The 18,127-nt window shown below is 45.4% G+C and overlaps 1 protein-coding gene across 3 annotated transcripts in view; it reads right to left on the reverse strand.

Annotated features, from left to right (window-relative positions):
* Nucleotides 1-18,127, reverse strand: part of Mtmr14 (myotubularin related protein 14) — a 46,014-nt gene that overhangs the window by 15,867 nt on the left and 12,020 nt on the right. For all 3 annotated transcript variants that reach the window (XM_048438572.3, XM_048438571.3, XM_085686838.2), the window contains exons 3-10: nt 16,762-16,870; nt 12,998-13,073; nt 12,469-12,529; nt 10,706-10,828; nt 9,588-9,661; nt 5,391-5,461; nt 4,766-4,840; nt 426-492 (exon numbers count right to left, since the gene is read on the reverse strand). In XM_048438572.3, coding sequence (XP_048294529.1) covers nt 426-492; nt 4,766-4,840; nt 5,391-5,461; nt 9,588-9,661; nt 10,706-10,828; nt 12,469-12,529; nt 12,998-13,073; nt 16,762-16,870 — 656 coding nt within the window. The remainder of the gene's footprint in view (nt 1-425; nt 493-4,765; nt 4,841-5,390; nt 5,462-9,587; nt 9,662-10,705; nt 10,829-12,468; nt 12,530-12,997; nt 13,074-16,761; nt 16,871-18,127) is intronic.

Genomic DNA, 18,127 nt, shown 5'->3' on the forward strand with positions numbered 1-18,127 from the left:
AATGAGAGACCCAGACAGGGGCTGATGAAAAGGCCTCCAGGCCAGCTTAGTGTCCTCTTCCCCAGGCACCTGTCCAAGGCTATTCCCCAATCTCATCCTAGATATGGGTGAAGTACCTAGTGTGGTTTCTCATAGCTCTTCTAGTTGAAGTTCTGTTTTTAACTGTATTTCTTATTGTGTTTGTGTGCACATAAGAGTGCACAGGCCAAGATCAGAGAACAACTTGTGGAAATTGGTTCTCTTATTCCACCATGGTCCTGGGCATCATACCCAATTTATCAAGCTTGTGCAGCACGTGCTTTTTCCCATAGACATCTCATCAGCATACCCCTGGGAAGGAATTCAGCCTGAAAAGTCTCTTGGCTCAGGGGATTCTCAGAGACCTAATCCTACATTCCTGACCGGCTTGGGATCCTAAGACTCACCATCACTGTTAACAATGGAAAGCAGCAGTTTCAGGTAGTTTTGTGTTTGTTGCACCAGGTCCCAACTCTGGACAAAACAGAGAAAAATCGAGAAATAAATATTAACTAGGACTTAGAGGCAAGAGGAACATGAGTTTGAGACCAGTCTTGGCTACATATTGAGTCTCAAAAATTCCCAAACAAATATAAATGCCAGACGGGGTGTAGAATGGTGGTAGAGCACATGCTTTTGCATTTAAGAAATGCCAGGTCTATCCTAGCACCAAAATCTAACAAAAATGTTGCCAGGTGTGATGATATGCCCTTTGTAACCTCAGCTCTTAGAAGGCCTAGGCAGGAGGATCAGGAATTCAAGGCAAACCTCAGCTATAGCAGCCTGGTATATAAGGCCCTATCTCAAACTTACATATAGTGCCAAGCATGATTTTTAGGCAGCAAGTAAACACGGCTCTTGGTCTTAAGCTAAAGGCCCCAAACCCCAAGTAACCTGAGACATTCATTCCTCAGCTCCAAGAGCTCTGCTTGTATCCATCATCCACCCTCCCTTACTCAGTGTGCTGGAGAGTGAGGGATAGAAGCCTCTAGCAGGTGTTCTTAAGCAACCTCATGCCAACAGCTTCTAAGTGCAGGGGCCCAGGGTAGATACTGTTTCCAAACAGCCATGTAAGAGTCATTCTTTCATCTGCCACCACACCATGGAAACCAACACAAACACTAACTTTCTCAATCATTGTTTCATTTACCTTTATTGCTGCTCATTGCATGCTACCTTTTTTGTCACTGTTTAACATTGTGTGTGCGCGTGCATGCATGTATGTGTGCGTATGTAACACTCTTGGGGTAGAAAAGAAAGCTCAATGGCTAAGAGCTGCTCTTACAGAGGAGCAGGGTTCAATTTCCTATACCCACATCTGTAACTGCAGTCCTGAGGGGGTCCCAGGGGATCTGTTATCTTCTGGCCTCCATAGGTACTGCACACAGTGATACACAGACACAAATGCAGGCAAAACGCCCATACATACTAAACAACAACAAGATGCATTCCTGTCATGGCTCATGTGTGAAAGTTCAGAGGAGAATTTTTGAGGGCCGTTTTCTTTTTCTTACTTTGCATGGGTTCAGGGGATCAAATTCAGGGTGTAAAGCTTGGCAGCAACCATCTTTACATACTGAGCCACCTGGCTGGCCCCTTTCCCTTTTTAGTGATTGATTGTCTTCCTATATTAGCCTAGGTTGGGCTGAAACTCACTATCTTTCTGCTTCTGCCTCCCGACTGGTGGGATTATACATATGTACCACCACCTCCTGGACTCACACTGTCTTTTGACAAATAATATATACACTGTATTTAGCAGACACTTTGTTTTATTTTAATAAGAGACTCATTAGGTGGGAGTCAGGAAATGTATAACGCTGCCAAGAATCTGTTCTAGCCCAGTGAGAGGGCTAGACCAGGAACTCTGGAGCAGCCCACTCCCAATCTGAATTCCATAGAGGGGCCTGACCCAGTTCTGCAGAGCCTTTTTCCCTGGCTAGGGACAGCCTCTGCTCTCTTAGGACACGACTGCCTATCAGCATTCTGGGCTGTGCAGAGAGGGTGGCGCATGCCAACGAGAGAGCACTTCCCGGGGGGGAGGGGAACACGGCACCTGTAATTGCAATGGTTTTCCCAGGAATTTAAAGCAGACTCATTTACCTGACCCTCCCATGCCCCCAGAGAGTTCTGACCCACTTTTAGCAGCTCCAGAGACCTACTGCAGCACTGTGCTAATAAAGCCATTACCAGCAGGAGCATGAGGGTCTCTTTACACAGCTGGCTCAACATGTCTGACACACTATTGCCAAGAGGTTACCTCTGAGCTGAGCTTCTGCAGAGTGAAGATAGGAGCCATGGAGCATAAAGCCTCAGATTAGGCTTGCTATAGCAGCAGCGAGGGGAGGGGAGGGAAGGGACCAAGGTCTGGGGCTCTGCAGAGTGCTAAGTGTGCAGATCTAAAGGAGACTTTGATCAGAAAGAGACAGCATGTTCCCAGGGTTGGGCCTAGTTATCCATGGAGAGGGCTGCACTGGGAAGGCCCAAACTGCACAGCTGGGCTGAGGGATGGGTCTGGCACCATGAGACTCTAAGATTTACAGGAGAGTAAGAACAAAAAACGTGAGACTACTGAATGTGAGCAGTGTGCTAAAAACCTAGGTCCGCCCCTGATGCTGATCCCATGCACTCCATGAAAAAGCCTCTAGGAGCAGAGCAAAGTGAGTGTAAAGCAGAGTAAACAAGAGAGTTCGTCACCCAGTGAGGTAAAATATAAAGGAATCTGGGACCCCAAAGTTAACATGCAGAGAGGGCCGAGTGCACCCTTGGCTGAAGATGACATGAAGAGAATGTGAGACAAACTGGCTTGATTGCTTTATTCAAGAAAGTATTCCTTTGACATGTCCACCCTGCCACCAGCATGCCTGGAATCACATCGGTGTTCATGCTCTACAGCCAGCTAACTAGTGGTCTGCTTCTCACTGCTGTGAAGGCAATCCAGCATGCCTTCTCAGACAACTCTTACAACTCAGGGATCCTAGTGGGGCCTGGGATAGGGCTCTCAACCCCACCTTCAGGGAAAGGCAAGGTCTGTTCAAAGCCAAGGAGCCCAACTGCAGCATCTCCAACTACTTAGCAGAGAGGTCTTACTTTCTCCCTAGAGACAGGCTTAGCAGGACCAACATACACCACCCCGTCCTGTACCCCATTTGGTGGGTAGTTCATCAGATCCATTTGGCACCTGCATTAAGGAAAACAGGCAGCTCCAGAGAGACCAGAAGGGCAGCTTAGGGTAGAGGTCACCTGAGAGCTCAGTACACAAACTGAGGAGTGTGCAGTCTCCACTTGGCTATTTAACCTGTGAAACCATAGCCCAGAAAACAGGACCCCACAAACCTACTCTTCAGATCACAATGAAGAGCAACAGCCTGCTTTTCCTCTCTGATGACGCTCTTATCAAAACACTTATTTAGGAGATACCTGCCATTCCCCCCACCCCCAGCATGTACCCAGATAGCTGCCTGGGCTATCTAATAATCTAAGTTGTTATTAAGGCTATTCAGAGGTAAGATAAATCCCTGCTGGCGAGGTGGAATGATAGGTAAAGGCATTTGCTACCAAACCTCATGACTTGAGTTCAATTCCCTGGAATCCACATGGCAGGAAGAGATTGGGATAAGACAAATCCAGTCCTTGCCTTTACAAACTTCCCAGGTATCACATAAGAGAATGGGGCCGCCCGTTGCCTAAGAGGCAGACCAGGTCTGAGAAAAGGAAACCTTCAGGCTGTGTGGGAGTTGTTCAATGCAGGGCACAAATGAAAATGGTAGGAAGGCAGGATACTTTTGATAATCACCGGCTCAGCTGTCCTCTCCCTGCTCTCCCTCTTTCTCTCTTCAGGGTATGGGGTGGACAGGATCTGCTAAGTAGCCCAGGCTGGCCTCAAACTTGCAATGATCCTGAGTAAAAGATGACAGGCATTTATTCCAACACCTGGCTTTATGTGCAGGGGGTGCTGAGGAGATACACAAGCTGTGGGTTCTCTGTCCTCATGGAGCTCACAGAAGGAGATTTCTAAACCAGTAACTATAGCTCGATGGAAAATTCCATGATAGATACACTCAGAGGGTTAATGGGAAGGTAGATGCAGACATCCAACCATCAGGGAAGGGGAGAGGAGGCAAATCAGGAAAGTCTTCCTGAAATGGATACAGAGCCAATCCTGAAGGGCAAGGTGTCATCCAGACAGGAGGAAGTTGAGAAGGGGCAGGCTACAAGGGAGACTCCCAGCAGCTGTCAGCTTGTGAGGGTTAAACAGTGTGGAGAGCCAGCTCTATCTTTCAGGTTTCTGCAGTCAAATGAGGTCAGACAGCTCTGTACTTCTCTAACAGAACCCATTAAAAAGAAAAATGAAAAGCTGCTAAGCCCAGATGTGGAAGAGCAGACTTTGTGAAGTTCCCTGGAAACAGATCCCCCTAGTGGACACAAATCATTGAGTTACGTTTGGAAGATTTTGACTCTCAGGGTCTGGAGCACATAAGGACAGCTTCGCATGATGTACATGATGGTACACACCTTTAATCCCAGTGTTCAGGAGGATCTCCGAGTTCAAGGCTGGCCTGAAGGTCTACATAGCTCTAGGTCAACCTGGGCTATACAAAGACCGTTCAATAGACAAGCAGTTTCTCTTTATCTGGGCTGTGGGTTGTCAGAATACTACAACATTTGCACAAGGTCTCAAAGGATGAACAACAGAGTTCCTTGGTTACACCATCCCCTCATCCTGCCTGCATGATCAGGCCCTCACCTGATACTGGCTCCAGTCAATGTTCAGAGAGTGAGTCAGGAAGTCAGGGATGTTCAATGGGGCATCGACATAGTCCTGAGAACAGAATGACACTGTGAGATGTAATTGGCCAGCAGATGTAGCTACGGTGACAAAAGGCCCCAGCCCTGAAGCTGTATCCACCATAGGTAGGACAACCCTCCACAGTGCTCGCCTCTTCTGGACCAGATGCCTGGGGCACTCTGGAACTGATAGCTTAAAAAGCAAAATGACCAGGTCACCATAGCTGAATGGAGTTTATATGTCAGACATTGAAGTATCTGAGCTCCAAGAAGCAAGAGCAAGCCACGCACAGCCTCTGGAGACTCCCTGTGCATGATCTCCTGCTTGGAGAAACAATGACGCTTCCAGTCTTCACAGAGTGGAAGAAGAGCAGGAAGACTAATTGTTCCCTAATTTGGCTTTGAAGACTTTCTTTTATGGAGAGGCAGTCATGAAAAAGGGAGCAGAAAGGGTGTGCAGTGAGATATTAACACACACATACAAGCAGCAGAGGAAGAGAAAGAAAGTGAGACAAATTTTGGCAAGAAGAATAAAGAAAAGGTTCCTGCTAAAAAGAAACATGGTTGAATATTGTTACTCATACCTGCTTCCAGTTAAATATGAGCCCTTCAGCCATGTAATCCCGATCCTTATATTCCTTGAAGAATTCACAGCCTGGAAAAGAAGGCAACATTATAGCATGTTATTAGCACTTCCTGTCCTGGTCAACAGCTCCCTTGCCACCTTTGACTCCAGGTGCTGGAGAACTCAGGAGCCATGAGCTCACCATGCACTGTGGCCCTGGGCAGGTTGAGGGTGACTGAAAGCTCCTGAGCTCCTCCATTTCCAGCTATACAAGGTCCCCACTGTCCTTGCACTATCTGTGTTCCCTGGTCACTAGAGGCACCTCCCTCACTACAGGTCCCTTTATCCTACAAGTTTCTAGTACGAATCCCAGCAGATAAAGGCAGTGCTCACAGCAGGAGTTCACTTTCTGGCAGAAGCTGAGGCAGCATCTTCGAAAAGGGGGTAGCAATCCCCAACTACAGGTTCTGGAGAGGACTGCATATCCTTACTCCAGAGAGGCATGGGCAGTGCCTGCAAGCTGACAAGTGCTCAATGGACATCACTACTGTTAACCCAGCAGGTGAAGGGCACTTTCTTTAGCATTCAGACTTCCTCAGAAACTACCAGGTGGAGGCCTTGGGAACAGAGGGAGGAACTGTGTAGAGAAGAGGCTTTGGAAGCTGGCACAACTTAAAGTATGGTATTACCCACACCTATGACTGGGAATAAGTTGCTGACTGCCACTAAGCCCTGGTTTTCCTACTTGTGGGATGGTGGTTTTAGGTGAAATACAGTAATATAAAACAGTATAGTCAGCTGCACAGCTGTTTAGGTATCTGTGACATTCAAATGACAATACATAACTGGCACTATACTGCTCTTGTGACAAGAATTCTTAGTGTCAACCTCTTGACTTAGTTGACCAGCTTTTTGTTTTTCTGAGCAGGGTCTATGTAGCTCTGGCTGTCCTGGACTGGCTATGTAGACCATCCGGACCTTGAATTCACAGAGATCCAAACCTGCCTTTACCTCCTAAGTGCACCACCATGACAGACTCAGGCAATATCTTGTTCTGCAGCAGCCAGCTGTCTTGGTCAGAGAGGAGGCTTGCCCCTCGGCTACAGTCTGCCTTTGTGGGATGAATACAGCCATTTTGCTGAGTGGGCTCCTGTGACAAAAAGCCACTGGGCATGGGAAAGCAAATGCAGAGGGAACAGTTTCTTAGAATTACTGAGCTTCCTAGGTAATGTGTGTGCAGACTTCAGCAGGCACATGGCTTTGGTACACCAAGTCCAGTGAGAGCCCTTAATTCTGTGAGAGCCCAGAGGCTGAATACTCAGGGAACTCTACTACAACCTTTAGGCTTGCTTCAAAGCAAAATGAGGGTCTTTGGGGAGAGAAAAGTGGGAACCAATCCGATGTGTCCAATTTGGCTTTTATTTTATACTAATCCCCCAGGCTCAATAATGATTGAGAAGTCAGGAGATAATCTTTAGTCATAATACTTAGCCTATTTTAGGGTGCCTCACCAGGAGAGAGAACAGCTATAACTACCACGCAAGGGCCTTGAGCTTATGAGCCTGGGCTAAAAGGAGACACCAATTATCTCCTAGGGCACCATGAAGTGATCTGCTTTCTCACATCCTGACTAGATCAACTCCTGACAAAGCCCATGATGCACACACTGTTTTTGTGAGAAACTGGCAAAATTAAAACAGACTTGGTACCCAGGGCTGTGCCTGATGTCATTACTTCAACAAGCTTCTGAACCCAGTAAGGACAAAGCAGGGGATGGCGACAATTCTCTCCAAAGGAAGCAAACTAGTCTTGTGTGGGTAGTTTGGCCCCATCTATTCTCACACCCCGAAGGAAGAGTTGGGAGCACTGCCCATCTACAGTATAAGTTAAATTGATACTATCCTTAATCCCTGTATGAGCCTTGAAGTCCTCACAGGACTCAAGTGACAGTCCTAAAAGGTCAAAGGTATGACTGTTTTCCCCCGCTTGGTATGGACCTCAGAAGCCCAGACCTGTAGTCATGATCCATGGATTGCATATAATCAGTGATCACTGATTATCCAACACCACAATTTTCTTTTTCTTTCATTTTCTATAAAAGGTATGACTTTCAATAACAATTTTGTAAAGTGATACAGACATGAAAAAAAACCCTCAAGAACACAGCATGTTAACTAAAAACGTGCTTCTGCCCCTTGACCCCTTATGGCTGTGTCTGGCTACCTTTTTTTTTTTTTTTTTTGGATTGTCCCTTGTACCCTCCTCCTGACTCATAAAATCATCAGATAAAGTACATAAAAATTTTGGGGAAAGTTCGGACCAATCTTTATGCCATCTTTTCCACTCAGTTTTGGTAAGTACTTTTTTCTTAACACACTGGGAATATCAACCAAATTAATTCTGTACCCTACTCCTCACCTTCTGTTAAAACAGGGTCTCATCTGGCCTGGAGCGGGCAACATAGATCAGACTTGACTCTGAATTTGTAGTCTCTCTTTTCCTCTGCTTCTCAAGTGGTAGGATTATAGGTGTTTGCACCATGTGCTCCTGTTCACTGCATTGAGTTCTATTCTATTATTATGGAATTACCATAATTTACTTAATTCTTATTCTGGTTAATGAAACTATGCCCCGTGAATTTGCTATTACAGGCAGACATCATGCTAAGTATCTTCAGCCCTAAGCCAGATGGACTGTAGCCCAATGACAGGTTAACAAAGGGTGTTAACATTTGAGGAATATGTAGTAAGTTGCCAAATTGCAAACAAAGAGATCCTATACTACTGCTACTGGAATGAAGCAATGGTACTAACACGTGGTACTAACTACTACTTTTCCTACCCATGCCCTTTTTGGAACTCAGCTATAAACAAGCAAACAGATGCCTACTTCGTAGGGAGCACATCACATCACGTGGAGTAGCTTAGGCTGTGGCTCCCTAGTAGCCTCTCCTGGGAGGAGGATACTAGGTCTGAAGCATTTGCAGAGCCACTGATGGCTCTAGTACAGAATGCAAGGGCATCAAGTGAGGAATGGATGCTTCTGGAACAAGAAACTTTTGCCAGCACTGTCAAGTTCAGTGGCATCTTCCTAACTTACATCAGTCCAAAGTTGCTCTGAGGCAAGAGAAGGTTCCAAGAGCCTTTCTTCCCACAAACTCATCAGAACCATAATTTAGAGTCTACTGGGGCTAGGTTTTTCACTTTATTCTGAAACAAGTGTCATTATTCTCATGTCATGAAGGATGAAAACAGTGCTCAGAAAGGTTGAGGGGCTGGTTCAAGGGCACCTAGTGCCAAAGGCAGGAAGCTACACCTAGTCCTACAGGACACCAAACAGAGCTGGCAGAAAAGAGTGTCATGAAACTGCATGGAGGACACTGAGGATGCCAGATCATCAGGAGTGGGCCTGAAGGCCATCAGTCATCTCTCACAAGAAGCTTGCTGAATTTGCAGTTCTAAGAGAGGCTACTGCAGCCTGTTCTTGATAACTGACTATGGGACTCTAAGACTAGAAAGTAAAGTCCAAGCCCAAACTGAAGAAAGATGCCAGTGCTGAGAAGTGGGAGAGTCTTCAAGGAGGGAGGACACCTTGCTGTGGTCGACAAGGCCTGGCACTGACGTACTACTACACAGCTCCTGTTTTCAGTGTGAGAACACAGCCTGGCCGCAGACACAGGACCATGTGGCAGCGATCCAGAGTGGCTCTGTGAATACCAAAGTGTCCTGTAATATTGGGAGGTTACTGTATAATTACCGATGACAGAGCACTTTTTGCTTTTCTGTTCCACAAACAGCACTGTCTGGGGTGATCCACAAATAGCTCTGGACATTCATGACAAGGCACACACCATATGGGGCAGAGCACCATGAATGATGGCTGTGTATGAACATGTCATTTCCTCTTACGTGCACAGGCCATATGAATACGCAAGATCTAGCCTTTATGACAAACCAGAGTTAAGCTTTTCCAAGTTCTAACTAATACCGAAGGGAATCTGAAGAAACTTTCTCAAGGTTGTGGCTCATGAATACCAACACCAGGTCCCACCTTTGACCACCACTCCTTGGACAAATATACAACTCTGCAGGATCCTGCCTGACCCTCAAGCATGACTGCTGTGACCTGGGCTCAAATGTCCATGCTGCCTGATACAGTTCCTCCCAAACAGTTCCCAGGACACCAAGGCACAGAGAGTTTGACCCTGTTCTCCTACCTGGATATGGGATAGACAGGAGAGTGAAGTCTGCATAGCGTTGGGCTTTGTCCACTTTCTCAGAGGAGGTTACACTATAAGACAGGGACATAATGTGTTATGATATTCCTATACACACACAAATACAGACTCCCAAATAAGTGTAGCAATTTCTTACAATGAGCTTTTTGCTAAAAAACTGTCCTTCAGACTTAGGAAGGACAGTCAGCAGTAAACAATTAAGAACTCTTCCCTGTCCCCCTTCAACAACGCAAATAAGAGATCTTTTCCACTCTAACAAAGGAGCAGGCCTCAGCCAGTACCCAGAGTTGGAGGATAACCTTCCATAACAGCTCCATGGAGGCATGAGGCACATCCACTCTTGGTCCTGAGGCTGGGACAGAGCCGGACAGTAGGAAGGACTTCTCTACCTCCAAAGGCCACTCCTAAACATGGGAACATGGAGCTGAGTGTCGTTGCACACTTTCATCCCAGGATCTGGGAAGCAGAGCCAGGAGGATCCTCACACATTCAGGGCCAGTGTGGGCTACATAGTGAGTTCAAGGTCAATCTGGGCCATATTTCAAAATACTATCTCAAAAATACAAAGATCAAAACAAAGAAAAGTAAAAAACAAAAAGCAAAATAAACCAAAACAACCCTCACAAAATACATTAAATGAATGAATGAGGCCAGGAAGATGGCTCAATTGGTAAAGTACTTGCTATGCCTGCATGAAGACTTGAGTTCAGATCCCCAGCACCTATATAAAAAGCTAGAAGTGGCTGCAAACACCTGTAATCGTGGTGAAGTGAAAGTGGACAGGAGGATCCGCTGGCTTTCCAGCCAGTCAGGAGAGCTGAACTGGTGAGCTCCAGGCTTATTGCAAGACTGTCTTGAAAAATCCAATGGAAAATGACTGGGGAACATATCTGATGTCAATCTTTGGCTTCCACGTGCACCAACACATACGTGTGTATGCAGGCACATCAGGAATGAATGAAAATGCAATGAGAGTCTGCACAGATGGTCTTCACACCAGCCCACCAAGCCAGAAGGGCCATGCATGCACTGCAGGCCAGCCCCGCCAATCATGAACACAGCCTGAGCCTGCTTCATGCCAGATGCCCTGTACTCACTTCATGCCAAACTTCACCTTCTTGTTCTCCACCATCAGGTCACAGATGTACTTGACGGATAGGTATCGAAGCAGCCTGATATCATAGCCTCTCACCTTATCAAAAAGGTGTGTGTCACCACTTCTGAAATAATAGCCAGAGAAAGGGGTTGAGATCCCTGTTGATCCAGAGAAGTGTGGGGTAGGGAGCTATTTTGGGAAGTATGGATGGAGAACTCTGTTCAATTATCCAGAAGTCAGAGGGAGCAGGCAAGGAAGGTGACTTTCCAAGAGATTATCCCTGTCTTGGGACATGGTTCAAAGAAGAGCAATTTGCAGCCAGAGTGGGAAAGGGCTCTCTGCACTGCTTGACATTAAGCCAGAAGACTCAAGATAATCTCAGTTCTAAAAGGCATCAGGCTGGTGGCTCAGACTCTTTAAGCTTCCATTAGAGTTCATCTCCACCTCCCCCTTTTCCCTCTATTTAGGACCAATTTTAGCCATATGCCTTATGAATTCAACAGATTGAAATTTTTCAACAGATAAAGACTTTTTAGGGTGATCTGATCAGCTGATTGTGAAATACTAGGTAAGTGAATTTCTTCTACTTACCAGGCCTTTGAAGCAAGGAGAAAGAAAACAAACAAACAGACAGACCACCCCCCCCCCCCCAAATTCTCAGGCTACTTTCTGTCCCGCCATGCAGATATGGCAGCAGCAGAAAGAGTAAACAGTCACTGCAATGTGTTTTTAATGCCTGCTTCTTGATCACTACCAGGAGCCAGCTGCCTCCCTGAGAACTGTACGCTGGAGATGACCTGGCCAAGGCAGAAGTCACCTGACCTCAGGAGATGCCAAACATTCTTGAGCACAAGCCAGAGCTACTGCTTTCAAAGTCAATTGCAGAACTTGGGCTTAGCAAAGTACCTGAGCCACAGTCTGGGCAGCGGATCTTACTAGGGTGCTCATGTGCATTCCAGAGATGCTGGATACCAGCTAAAGACTTTCCATGTGATAACAACCACACAAAGGATATTTGTAGGCTTGTTCACGAAAGACCATTTGAAAGGAGTAGAGTGTACCCATTTTCTCCCTTTAAAGAAACTTAGTGCTGCATGTCTATAGTCCTAGAGTTTTGGAAATGGTGACAGGACTGGAGAGTTCAAGGTCATCCCTGGCTACATAGGAAGTTCATAGTCAGGTTGGACTACACAAGACCTTGTCTCAAAATGCAAAAAAATGAAAACAAAAAACAAAACAAAACAAAAACCCAAAGCTAGTCACTGTGGTTTTTATGAAACAATCTCAAATGCTGCCCCCACCCCAAACACACACAAACCAAAGAAGGAAAAGTGTGTGTGTATGTGTGACTCAAAATGCAATTGTGGGATACAGTGGCTACAACCCTGTAATTCAGTGCCAGGTGTGCTGTATGATACCTGGCAAGTTCACACTTAGCAGGCCAGCTGCATACTGCCACTGTGTAGGGTTCAAGCAAAGACTGACATCTAGGGCTGACCTTAGACCTGCAGCACAGAAACCCTGAGGTCATCGTGTACTGTGATTCTAGCTGCAGACTGCTCAGGTATCCAGCAGTGTCTTGATGAAGCTACTGGGTGGACTTAAATAGTGCTGTTTAGAGGGTATGGAGATGGAAGACAGGAGCAAAGAGCCAATCCACTTATCCAAACCAGAGATAAACACCCACTGCCAGAAGAGCATGGCTGCCACCAACCAGGCTCCCATTCCAACCCAACCTCCTACCCAGAGCGACCCCACACTAACCGAAGAGCACAGTCCTCCTCCGTGACATCATCCACATCTGCCCAGGTATCATCTGTTCCCCCTGCCAGAGAAACCAGTTTGTCAGCACTGAGGCTGGTATCATGGGCTCTGCCCAGAGGTGTTCTTACCAGCCTCCTTCCTTGCAGGACCAAGTGTAGGTAGTACCAACCTGCCCCATCAAAAGTTTAAGGCCAGCCACAGTTACACAGTGGTTCCAAGGCCAGTCTAGGGCTCATGAGACTATCATTTAAAAAAACAAACAAACAAAAAAAAACAAAACAAAACAAAAAACAATTTCCAAGGAAGCTCAGTGTGGTTCAGCCCTCATATCTTCATCTGAATCCCATGCCCATCTGTGTAGCAGTTTGCTTGTGTCTGAAGTGAATCCCTAGTTTCTGCTGAGTGGAGTGCCCTGGCCTCTACTCTGCTTCATCACACCTGCTCCTCACACCACTGTGCCTGTGGCAGGACTAGTTCCTCTCACTAGGTTCCCAGTCTTAGACCCGCAAAAAGGCTGTTCAATATTCACCTGAGAAAAAATAGTTGTATCCAGAGCGTCCATACAGCTCTCCCCATCCAGCCAGAGTGGCCGACCTGCAAATGTGCTGAGAGACAAATAGCATTTTTGGGTCAGATGGTTTCTGAAGTATGCAGAGCTCAAAGAATGCCTAGTGCTCCTTACCAGCATTGAGACCATCACAGTCTGAAGGATGCCTAGAACTTTTTATTAGCCTACAGACTCTACACCAAAGGGGTTTCTCTCCCAGATTCCAGGTACCAGTGTTACTTCAATGATAAGTAAGACTTGAAGGATGTCCATATATACCAGGTACTGGGCACAGTACTACCAAGTGACACCATCTTCTTACTGAATTCTCATAAGACAAACATGGAAGGCGGCAGGAATAATCACTATTTCATGGATGAAGAGAACTGGCGGGGCTGGAGTGGTCCTCTGAGGAGTCCAATTTCCAGTAACCACATGGTGGCTCACAACCATCTGTAAGGAGATGTGGTGCCCTCTTCTGGCATGCAGGCATACATGCAGACAGAATACTATATACACAATAATAATAATAATAACAACAACAACAACAATAATAAACTGGCCCAGGGTGGTTAAGGGATGTGAATAGTCACACACAGTGAGGGTCAGGTTGGGAACTGGCCCAAGCTCACATACTTCCAAGGGCCTGTTATTTATTAATTTGGAACGTTTAGCATAGAGGGTAACTTTTATACTGAGGAAAATAATTAAAAGAGAAATACCTGGAATCTTAACTTTTAAAATGAAATTACTGAAACAATTCTGATGATATGTGGCTATAATCTCAGCACTTATGGTATGAGTAAAGGCAGTGACATCAGAAGTTTAAGGTCAGCCACAGTTACACAGTGGTTCTGAGGCCAGTCTAGGGTTCATGAGACTATCAAACAAAGCAAAAAAACAAAACAAAACACAACAATTTCCAAGGAAGCTCAGTGTGGTTCATGCCTTTAATCCCAACACTCAGAAGGCAGAGGCAGACAGATCTTTATGAGTTAAAAGCAAGCCTGGTCTACATAGCCAAGTTCTATGGGACAGCCAGGGCTACATACAGAGACAGTGCCTCAAAAAAAAAAAAAAAAAAAAACCTCCAAATTACCAAGGCAACATAGTAGCTATTAAAAGGACTATGAGAAGTAGAAGCCAGTACCATGTACATGCTAGGATAGTGCTCTAAATTTATCCCACTGCCTCGCTTAAATATTCTTTTCTTTCTTCATCACGGAAGGGATCATTTTAGAGTTGGAATTCTAAAAACCAAGCAATAGTATCTTTCTTTTAAAAGACTGTATTTGTACATCTGCATGATGTGTGTTTGTTGGTACTCATGCCACAGTTTGCATCTGAGTACAACTTTGTTTAGTTAGTTCTCTCTGCCCACCTTTATGTGAATTCTGAAGATCAAACTTAGGTTGCCAGGCTTGTATAGTGGGTACCTTTACCCACTGTGCCATCCTGCTGGCTTTTAAACTTCATTATTTAATTTTAAGACTATGTTTTTAAATAGTGTGTTGAAATCCAGTAGTGTTTCGGGAAATAGAGTTTAGTGACACAGCCAGCCAATCTAGTCTGACTGAAGGCTGGGAGAACTGCCCCCACTACATTAAGAGAAAAGGGAAGATGTAAGATGACAGAGCAATTAAAGTTCGTTTCTGAATGTGTGACACAATCTGGCAGTATAAAGGTAGATTTCTGAAAGATTACAACATACTGTCTACTGTAGGGTCCTCACATAAGGTAAAAGAAGTAAACAGTTGGCTGCTGTATGAAATGGGTGCAGACTAGGTCAACTGTCTGGCTCTTGCTGGGGGTGAAAGCAGACAAAACATAAGTAGCTGGGGTATCATCTGGGGCAAGCTGGGTGCATTCCTGGATAGGTGGCCTGGTTGCATTAGCTCTTCCCTGTGTCTCTTGGGACCCTGCCAGGGGACCACTATTGCTTCCAGGGTAGCATTTCTATGCCAATCTCTGCTTGTAGACTCTGTTCCAGAAGCCCGTGGAGAATGGCTAGGGCTGAATTTCCTGCTGGCCTAAGCACAATGAACTATGGTGGGGGCTACCTAACACTTTCTGGGTCTAACAGCATCCAAAATTCAGATTAAACTGTCAACTGTTGGGTATGGCAACACAGGCTTAAAATCTTTGGGAATCTCCACCTTTGGAGTTGGATCCTGGAGGATGGGGGTTAAGGTCAGTCTAAGCTACAAAGTGAGATACTGTCTCAAAGTAAAATTAGTTGGTAAAACACTTGTTACGCAATCATGAGAACTTGAGTTTGGATCACCAACACCCACATAAAAAGCCAGGCGTGGCAGTACACATATATAATCCTAGAGCTAGGAAGCAGAGACAGCAGCACATGGGTAGAGCTGACTGGTTAGGAAGCACCACTGAGTGGAGCTACTCCAGGTTCATGAGAGAGATTGGCTCAAAAGTAAGGTGACAGTGATTGAGAGAATGACACTCAATCTTGACCCTTAGTTTCCAAGCACTTGTGTGCACACACAGGCCCCACATTCATAGACATTAAACAATGCCTAACAGGGTCTGTAATCCCTGCACTTAGGAGGCTGAAGTAGCAGGACTGCTTTTAGTTTTCTTCCTCCTTGCTTCATAGACCTGACAAGTTGAGGGAATTTACTTGCTAGTATTTCACAATCCCTTAATAGGCTAGGTCTGAAAAGTCTTAACTATTGAAGAATTTCAACTTCCCACATTCATAAGGCATGAGGTTAAGAATGGTCATGGGGTGGAGGCAGGAGATGAACTCTGATGGAAACTTAAAGGGTATCCCAAAACTCAGGGAGGGTGAGGCAGAAAGAATGCTATCAGTTTAAAGGAGAGTCTGGGCTACTGAACAAAACCCTGACTTTTAAAAAAAAAAAAGAAAGAAAATCAGGAATTCCTTGGTATTTCCCAAACAACAAAGCTCCACCCAGATCTTTGCTTCAGTTTAGAGCTGAAATTATGTCAATGCCCCCACCACTAATGAATTCACAAGTCCACATCAGAGGTCAGGATAAATGTATTTCTCATTCTTCTGTGTAAGAAACAAGCGCTTATGGAGCCCAGGCTGGCCCTAAACTCCTTGATTCTCTTGCCTCTACCTTCCAAGTATTGGGATTACAAGTGTGCACTGCCATGCCTGATTCAAATCTAGTTCTTTCGCTGTGTAAACTTGATCAAGTTATTTGCCACTCTGAACCAAAAGACAGTAAGACAGGTAAATGAAACCACATTGTGGAAATACCCTAACAGTCTTGTGGAGCACATGAACTGCAAGGATCAGGACTTTTGTCTCCTTTACAGGATGATATATTTCAAGTTCTGAGATACTGCCTGGCACAAACTACACATTCAATAGTACTTGGCTAATCACGGGACTGAAAAGAAGGAACAAACAGCATAATATTATCTGATTTAATGTACTCTGTAAACCAATGATATAGGTTTGTGGAATAAACTGAAGCCACACGCAGGCAAAGTGCCAGGATCTGACTTAGGCAGTCTAGCTCTATAGCAAGCATGGGTTATGGTAGAAGGCTCTGGTGTTACATCCCTTCCCTATCTGAAAACCTTCCAGTTGGAAATGGTCTATTTCTATGGCCTGTTTCCCACAGTGCCAGGTGTCCAAAAACCACCTACCCTGTCTTTGGCTGCTAGAAAAGAAAAAGGATCTACAATTTTACATGAAGTCAGTGACCCAAGGACAGGGGACAGCAAATGAGGCTATGGGTGGGCCTTACCTTGCCTTTGAAGAGGATCACTGGGCAGACAAACCGTCCTCTGCACCTAGCCATCTTGCTGCGGTGGATGAGGTCTTGCAGCTTGCTCACCTGCACGGTGCTCTGGAACCTAACACATAGGCAGAAGAGGCAGGTCAGCCGGACTTCCGGATGGGCACTCAAGCAGGAGATGCGAAGATACCTACACATGTGTAAGACTCTCTGGGACTCTGTTTTTGAGAGAAGTTCTCACTACATAGCCAAGGCAGACCTTGAATTCACTGTGTAGCCCAGGCTAGCCTTCAACTATATATAGCCTAAACTAGCCTTGAAATTGTAGCAAGCCTCTTAGTTCAGTCTCCCAAGTGCTGTGATCACAGACATGTCCACCATACCAAGTTTTAGTCACTAAAAATTTAGCAAATCCCATTATTTCTGAACTTCAGATCACTGATATATTGAGTTTTTCAGGAAAAGAAAAACTGTTAATTACAAGTATTATAATCCAAGTCATCCTGATTTAGAGCCTTTTCAATAAAAAAATAAAGACATGAAAGGGCTGAGGCAGGAGGACTGCTATAAGTTCAAAGCTAGTCTGGGCTATATAGTGAGTTCAGGCCAGTCTGAATCAAATAAGATTACCTCAAAACACAAGCCCCAACAAAATACATACACATAATCAAAACCAAACAAATGGGGGCTGGAGATGGCTTAGTGGTTATTAAGAGCACTAGTTGCTCTTCCAGAGGACCCAGGTTTAATCCCCAGCACTTGTAGCGCCTGTGCTATGGGACTGTACGCAAGCCAGGAACTAAGCTGGAGACTCAAAAACACACTCAGAAGGACAGAGACATGGGTTATCCTTGATACAACAGTGTCAAGAATGCCCACTTTATTGTGCTCAGAGGCAGCTTATATCGGGCTCTGGCCACGCCCCAGCTCTTGGGATCTTGTGATCTCAGCTGCAGACTCACCAGCCTGCCATCCGGGTCTCGTGCTCAGAGTAGCTACTGACTGCTCAGAGCAGAGGAAAACAAGTTGTTTACAAGAAATTCAGGGTCTGGTGGTCCGCAGTCCCTAACAAGCTCCCACATGGCAGCTCACACCTACTTGTAACTTCAGTTCCAGGGAACCTGACACCTTCATACAGACATAAAACAATACAAACAGCAAAACAATACACATAAATAAAAACAAATTAACTGGTTAATTAATTAAAAAACAAATAAATTTTTTAAAAAAGGAAATTAGCTCCAGCAAGCTACACCAGCACCAAACAACACTTCCCTACAGAAGCAGCAGCACTGGCATGTGTGTGAGTGTACAGAAGAAGCTCACTAGCCAGCCAGGCTGTCTGGTGAGTGCCAGGCTTTATGAGACTCTGCCT

Source organism: Myodes glareolus, chromosome 3 (assembly GCF_982192425.1).
Source record: "Myodes glareolus chromosome 3, mMyoGla1.1, whole genome shotgun sequence".
In the NCBI taxonomy this organism is placed as follows: domain Eukaryota; kingdom Metazoa; phylum Chordata; class Mammalia; order Rodentia; family Cricetidae; genus Myodes; species Myodes glareolus.